We start from the raw sequence: 8040 nt of genomic DNA, 5'->3' as shown, positions 1-8040 counted from the left end.
GGGAGAAAGGTTATTGCTTTGATTTCTGTGTTCTTGTTTTATTATGTATTTGTGTTCTCATTTTGTATTTTTATTTTGTGAACCACCCTGTGATCTTCAGATGAAGGGCAGTATACAATTTAATAAACAAATATAAATTATAATAAATACATCTCAGCTCAGTTATCCACAATATGAATGGTCCTTTCCCCTCCCCTCACACAGCCCCTCTGCTCCTAGCTTTTCATGACACACAACTAAACCAGGAGCCCTGTAATTATTCATAGTTTCCCATTTTGCCCAAACCTGAAAACAATGATTATTCACTGCAGAACAAGTCAGGATATTAAACCAACTTCAAATTATGGTTTAATATCCTGGAAGCTGGCAACCATAGCTTCCCAGTTTGGATTAAATGGGAAACTATGGTTGGCTGAAGGGTTCCTGGCTTGTTTGCTTGCTCTGCTGCAGGCGTAGGCAAAAAACGTGTTCATCTTGGCTTATTAAGCAGAACCCAACCATTCTACCTGCACGGGAGGGCCTCAGTGTTCTGGTCTTATCTGTGATTTGATGACCTAAGAGAAGAGTACCTATGTTTCAAATCAAACCAGGAACAATCCACTAACAAATGATACCATTTATTTCCAATGGAGAAAACCAATGGTTTGCCACCTAAACTTCATAGTATAATATCCTTGCATTATATAGTACCATACCACTATGTCATGACAATTATTGTCACGATTTGCTCGGATTATGTTATCTCCCCCTCTGGAAAAAATACTGCCTTGCTTACAGCCTTAAAATGATATGAGTACTGACAGAATGTCTGCTCAAGAATAAAAGCAACTGTTCATCACAGAACAACTTTTGAACCTGAACTGCTCTAGAATTTCTTCATTAAGGGGGTGGGGGTGCTCTTTATCCACACATCTAACAGGAAACTGAAAAAACAGAGTCACCTAAAAAAACACACCTTCGGATTATCCTGAAATTAGGTGACTCTTAATGCCCATCTATGACTGCACAATGTTGAATTAGGAAATAGCAGAGGAACAGAGAAAGAGTATGGAACAGAGAAAGAGGAACAGAGAATGACAATTTTACTTCACCTAAGTTCCTTACATTTCACCTAAGTTCCTTACATTTTAAAGTATCCCATTTAGGCCAATCCACAATACATGTTTCTGCTATCGAAATTCAAGGCCACCGCTACATGATAAGGTTACTTATCAGTGCCTACTAACCAAAATGGCTATGTTGTCAATATGGGAGTCTGAATATGAGTTGGTGGAAATTACAAGAGGGGAGAGAGTGTTGTTGTGCGTCCCATAGGGATCTAGTTGACCATTGAGAGAACGGGATAGTGGACTAGATGGGCCTTTGGCCTGATCCAGCAGGGCTTTTTTTACATTCTTATGTAGGATTATGGATCAACAGAGGGGTAGCTGTGCTAGTTCATTATAGTAAAAAATAAAAATCATTTAGTATTGTGGCATCAAAAAGACTAACAGGTATATTGTAGCATAAGGTTTTGTGAACTGGAACCCACCATCACACACACAAAGAGGTATCTTCAGTTGGTAGATTTTCTACAGTCATACCCGGAGGTATAGAGGGTGCAAAATAGTACAGTGGTGCCCCGCAAGACGAATGCCTCGCAAGACGAAAAACCCGCAAGACGAAAGGGTTTTCCGTCGCGGAGGTGCTTCGCAAGACGAAGTTCCCTATGGGCTTGCTTCGCAAGACGAAAACGTCTTGCGGGTCTCGCCATTTCCCCCCCGCTTTCCCCCCCTTTTTCAAAGCCGCTAAGCTGTTAATAGCCTTTTAACAGCTTAGCCGCTAAGCCTGCTAAGCGGCTAATAGCGCTAAATCGCTAATAGTGCTAATCCGCTTAGCCGCCAATGGGGTTGCTTCGCAAGACGAAAAAACCGCTAGAAGAAAAGAATCGCGGAACGGATTCTTTTCGTCTTGCGAGGCACCACTGTAAACAGTGGAGCCCAAAGGCCATGAAATTCAACAGTTAGTGATGTTTCCATGGAAAGCTCAGGTGTGTGCAAAATAAGCACGGTGACCACTCCCAACTGCAGTAATGCTCTGTGCTTTGCTATGCTAATTCAAAGCCCCGAGTGGAAGAGAAAGATTTGTTTCCAATTTGACTCTTAAAATAATTGATTCAAACTGCTTATATGTACATTCAAATTTGGCATTTCCGTGCTGGAACCTCCCTTAGAAAACTCCCTTTGGTTTTGGAGTGCAGTGATTTTCCTGTAAGCAGCAGTGCGTTCTGGGAGAGTGAAATGTTCTGCTGTTTTCTTTTTAATGTTCTGATGTACACAGACTTTGGGCAAAGACTGACCTGTTTGTGTTAGGCAAGACAGCAAAAAGGGTGTTTGTTTGTAAGCAAGGAGAGGCCTCTACCCAAAAGCCTGCAAGATGATGGATGACCACGTCGGACAATGATATTCCTTTTCATAGGTCCTGTGGCTGGCTTGATCTCTAAGAGTTCCCTTACCAGCAACAGGACAACTAGTGAGACACACACCTGAGGAACCAGGCTCTGCAACAAACCTAGACTATATCAATTTAAGGTAACAACATTACACAATCTAACATTACCCAACAACAAGGTAACAACATTACACAAGGCCACTCTGTCAGGGACTCATTCACCTGCTCCTCTCCAAACTGGATATATGCAGTGACCTGCAAGCAATGTCTTTTTGCTGTCTACCTGGGACAAACTGGTACAGACACAAATCTGACACAAAAAAATGGGGAAGCTCACAAACCAGGGAGAGAACATTCCAGGCAATTAGGACCTTCCTCTTTAGACAAGTGTTTTGTTATTTGTTCGGCTTAGTTGTTTAATTGTTCCTCGCTTTTATGATTGTAGTTGTGCTGTTAATGTTTTAAAACTGTATCCGTTCTTTGAGAATCACAATGATCAAAAGCATAAATAAACAAATAAATAAATCACCCAGGACACCGCTGTTGATGAAGAGACAGCCGATGAACAGAACAACTTCAATAGGAGCCCCTGGTGTAAAACTGCCAAACTATAATTGCTTGTAGGAGTCTGGTTTTATTCATTTAGGGCTTGACTGTACCCAAGGTTCTCTCCCACACTATGGGTATTCAAATTAGCACAGGAAAGCTAAGATTATAATCAATTACTGGCATTGTGAGTGGTCACTGTGCTGAGTTTGCACAGAAATGGCACAGCATGTCTTGCCCACAATTCAGGTTGTTCTTTGCTGTGCTGCTTATGATCCCATCACTGCCCCCAGTTTGTGTGTGTGTGTGTGTGTGTGTGTGTGTGTGTGTGTGTGTGTGTGTTATTCCAACTGAGGAAACACTTCATGCACCTGATGAAATGGGTTCTAGTCCATAAAAGCTTATTATTGTAGGTTTCTAAATGCTGGTTTTTCTTCTTGGAATAGGAATCATGGACCAGTGCTTTGTTTACTTCCACAACTCTCCTGAAACAGTACAGTTGCGGATTTTCTCTCTGTGCCTCTGAGCTTTTATTTTCATAAGTTTTACCGATGATTTGTTTACACAATCAAAATTCAGAAGTAGTCAGTCCCTCCCCCCGAGTTATAGTCCTGAGATAACAGTTGCTTTCAACGTGAACATAAAATTTTCAGCATCTTTCATGAACACTTCCTTGTCATCTATCCTGGGACATCCACATATTTTTCTATGAAACTGTAAACTTGACCAAGAGGTGTAACAACCCTGCCACTATCATATAGCACAGGAGGTGATAAAAGAAGTTGCCATTGGATTGTTGTAAAGCTCTCTTTCAGCTCAAATCTGCCATACCCCCCCTGGGTATGTATGTATGTATGTATGTATGTAAGCAAATCAGAAAGTTTGTTCTGTGGCTGTTATGCCAGGATAACTAATAGTGCAATCATACTCTGACACATTAATAAACTCACTGGTGATTTGGTCCTGTATTTAGTGCTACTTTTTCTAGGATGTTCTGAAACTATGTTAGTTCTAAAGTGAACAACTCCTTCAGCTATACTTTCAGCTTACGTGCCATTTATATAAATGTGCACCCTTCACAACTGTCAAGACATGCATATTTTGTAAATGGGCACCAGAACCAGAGTACAGTCGTACCTTGGAAGTCAAATGGAATCCGTTCCGGAAGTCTGTTCGACTTCCAAAACATTCGAAAACCGAAGTGCGGCTTCTGATTGGCTGCAGGAAGCTCTTGCAGCCAATCGGAAGCCAGGGAAGCCCCGTCGGATTTTCGGCTTCCAAAAGAACGTTTGAAAACCGGAACAGTCACTTCCGAGTTTCGATCGTTCGGGAGCCAAAACATTCGACTCACAAGGCATTCTGTATAAAGGTACGACTGTATAAAGCATTTGCAAGAGGCGGGTTTTATGTGTAGAGGTTGGGCTGGCTATGTTCCCTGCTCACCTTTTGTTTCTCACAGTTTAACCAACAGCTTCTGATCAAATTATAACCCAGTTCCACTATAGTTCACAGTTACTTAAAGGTATTTCTATACAGAAGTTTTAAGTACTGCATTTGCCTTGGGGCCAAGGCAAGTTAATGCAAAAAGAAACAGAACTCAATCTGCTTGTGTTGAAAACCAAGTTCCAGTGCATATGACTTCAAAATACTTTAACAGAAAATGCACACACACATCCTTGAGTGAATCATGTGCATTATCTGATTTTAAATCTCAACAGTTTGTCAGTGCAGGCCTAGCATATATTGCTAATTGAAATAACATCTCATAGACAGTCTGAAATCAATAGATAGCATTCATATGGTCCATGCATATTGTTCCCCTGAAACCTTGATCCTAGGCACATTAGTTGAAAGTAAGACGGTGCGGCTTGCTTTCAAAAAATTTACTGAGGATCAAATTGTAGGAGAGTTCAGGAAAGGGTCCTAAATGGCTTTTCTTTGTATCCTAAGCAGCAATAAATAAGAGTAAGTTGTATACAGTGATGCGGCTCGAGCGCCTTTTTCTAAAATCTAAATTTGTTTCCAGAGAAACAGAAGTGTTCATTTTCCCCTAAGGAGTTCAGTGCTTGATTTGGACGAATTCAGTGCTCTTCTTAGCACCTTTCTCTGAAAGGTACCAGGGCTTAGTTCTTAGAGAGTCAACCTCCTTGAGTTTTTTCTGCGGCAAGCAGGCAAAATAAAATAATTTTTTTTAAAAATACCCTCTGGGCGATTTAAAACGAGACCTGCAACAGAAACCGTAAGGGGAGGCTACCTCAATCCTGTTTGCAGGCTTCCGGGACGTTGAGAAACCTCTTGATGACCAGGCCCAGGCACAGTATCAAGAGCAGCATGTAGCCCACCGTGCCCGCGAAGGTGGGCGAGGCGGGCGCGTGCCCTTGCAGGAACTGCTGCAGGCCCTCCTCGACGTAGAAGAGCTGGTCGTAGATGCTGAGGAAGGTGAAGATGTGGAAGAGCTGGTGGCTGTGGCCGATGATGTCGAAGAGGCCCGGCTGGATGCGCTCGGGGATCTTGCTGACGTTGAAGAAGGCGGCCACCAGCAGCCAGAAGTAGCGGCGGTAGAAGTGGACGAAGAGCGTGGGGTTGTGGCCCTGCAGGTCGAAGAGGAGGCTCTCCAGCATGATGGGGCAGGCCATGCTGAGCGGCATGACGAAGACGAAGGTGCGGATGGCGAAGGGGTAGGCGCAAAACTCGGAGCGGCTCTTGCAGCAGGCCACGGTGCAGGCCACGGCCAGCGCGAAGGCCACGGGCAGCACCAGCGCGCTGTAGGCGGCCAGCGGCGCGCTGCAGTCCACGTGCCAGCCCAGGCGCTGCTGCAGGTAGCGGCTGAGCGCGCGGGGCTCCAGCAGGCTGAGGCCCGGCAGCAGGTAGTAGTAGTAGGCCACGGTGCTGGCGAAGCCGTAGTAGCTGATGGAGGCGTAGTCCAAGTAGAAGAAGGCGGCGCGCAGGCGCAGCGAGAGGCAGCTGAACACATGGGCCGTGCAGCTCATGGCGAAGGTGAGCAGCACGCCCGACGCGTAGCACCAGAGCGGCAGCAGCGCCGGGTGGTGGAAGGGCACGTCGCCGGCGCCGCGCAGCAGCAGCAGGCGGCAGAACTTGGCGGCGAAGAGCAGCAGCGGCACGAAGTGCGTCCAGAAGTTGAGCGTCTCGTTGGTGGGCTGCAGCACCGACGCCAGGCACTCCTGCGCCGTGCAGTGCAGGCGCCGGTAGCCCGACAGGATGAAGCACTCCACGAAGTCGTCGGGGACCTCGTCCCAGCGCAGCAGCGGGCCGGGGCCGCCTTCCCGACGAGACGGCGGACGGCCCGAGGAGCGGGCAGGCTTGGGCGACGGCGCGGCTCCAGGGGGCGCCTGGCCCTCGTCGGATCCGCCGACCGCGGGCATCCTGGCGCCCTCCTCCCTCGACGGCTCCCCGGCGTGGGGCTGGAGGAGAGGCCGGCCGCCGGCTGCTGCGTGCCGCTTAGAGAAACAGCAGCCCGAGCCGGGATTGTGATGTAAGCTCACCAAGGCAAAGCCGCTTTCCTTGCTGCTGCTGCTGCTGCTGCTACTGGAGGAGTTGCGGTGGATTTGTGCTTCGCCCGAGCAGCGCCGGCGGCCACCGCCTCCTCCTCCTCCTCTTCCCGCATCATTCATTGCAGCAAGGGCAGGAGGCAGGCAGCAGTAGCAGCAGCCTCGCTCGCCCCCAGCCAGCGCGCAGCAGCAGCTCCTGCAGGGAGAAACGGCAGGCGCATCGCCGCGGTAATTCAAGCCCGGCCAGGCACGCCTGGGTCAATTTCTATAGCTCAGCCAGACTCCCCACCCGCTTGCGCCGCGGCTTCGGTTTCTTAAATCATCTGCGGGGAAAGTTTCCCCTTTCCCAACTGCGCCCTCGGTGCCGCGCGCCGGTTGAATGATTGATGCCCCCGACGCGAGGCATAGACTGCAGTGCCTTTCAGCTCTCCGGGAGCACCGATTAATTGCTAAAGCCGGGGATGCCCCGCCCCCGCCCCCGCCGCCGCGTGAGCCCTCCCTCCCTCCTTCCCTCCCCCCCCCCCCACTTGCCTGCCTGCCTTCCCATCTGTCACTTTCTCTGAATACTAGGCGAAACCCTGGCCAAGAAAAGGGATCCCTTCTGCTCTCTCCGCGGTGCTGTCCTCCTCTCACTGGCAATTCGATCTCCTTAGGCTTACCTTGGAGGTCTCTCGATGTCAGCTCCTGTGCTTGAACGTTGACGGGGGAGAAGGCAAGAGGCTGATGTTATAGAGGCGTGCACAAAAGCCATAGATTTAGGCGCAGTGAAAATTGATTTAAAGCAACATGTCGCGATGTGTTCATTAACAGACACAAAGATCTGTAGCCTCATTTGTGGGCAGCCCATTCAATACAGCAGGACTTGGTTCTTCTTTTCCTGTAACTGGGCTGTAACTTCTGACAACAGTAAACAAAAAGGACCCAAGGGGACAACACACACTTCAGTACTAGAGCATAGAGATTTTTTTTAAACAAACAAGTTAGTGTGAGCCCTTAAAGATACATCAACTAAACAATTTACTTAAAAAACCCCCCAAAAATATTGCTTGTTCTATGATAATTAACCCATATAATGGCATTGTGTTGTACATTTTAATGCAAATTAATATGTACAGCACAATATCATTCTGTGGATTATTAAACTGACTGGTATATGCTTGACCTTTGTGAGATAAAGGGCCTGCTTTTTCCATGCCAGATGGTGTGGAATGATGGTGTGGCCATGATTTTTAGAGCACTTCCAGACTGCCATTACTTTGGGGTGGGATCCAGACCCATCCTGGAAAATTCAGGCTGCACAATTAAAGCTGATTTTGAGCCCTTTTGCAACAAAGCCTCTTTCCCAAAAGATAAGACTTTTTGTGACAAGTGAGTATGCACTGGAAAGTGTGGGATAATGCCTGATGCAACATTGTCTAATCTCACAAATTATGATGAATGCTCATTAAATCACTCATGTAAGCTTCTCTTGCCCTTGATAAACAGATACACCAAAAAGCTGAATGAAACAGGCTTGTTATCTGTGACTGGCAGTATGGAGCAATTCTTTTGGTTT

General features: G+C 47.0%; 1 protein-coding gene across 1 annotated transcript; it reads right to left on the bottom strand.

The window, feature by feature from the left end:
* Positions 1–601: 601 nt before the first annotated feature.
* On the bottom strand, positions 602–6945 carry PAQR9 (progestin and adipoQ receptor family member 9). Its single transcript, XM_028731211.2, has one exon. The coding sequence runs from the start codon at positions 6606–6608 to the stop codon at positions 5232–5234; it is 1377 nt and encodes a 458-aa protein (XP_028587044.2). The 5' UTR covers positions 6609–6945; the 3' UTR covers positions 602–5231.
* Between the last annotated feature and the right edge of the window lie 1095 nt (positions 6946–8040).

The sequence above is a fragment of the Podarcis muralis genome, chromosome 6 (assembly GCF_964188315.1).
Source record: "Podarcis muralis chromosome 6, rPodMur119.hap1.1, whole genome shotgun sequence".
Taxonomy (NCBI): Eukaryota; Metazoa; Chordata; class Lepidosauria; order Squamata; family Lacertidae; genus Podarcis; species Podarcis muralis.
The sequence above is the reverse complement of the archived record's forward strand: the minus strand, read 5'-3'. Positions and strand labels throughout refer to the sequence as shown.

What these genes read in the sequence shown, in the direction of transcription:
- PAQR9 (XM_028731211.2), bottom strand. Translation starts at nt 6,608, where the DNA reads ATGAATGATGCGGGAAGAGGAGGAGGAGGAGGCGGTGGCCGCCGGCGC.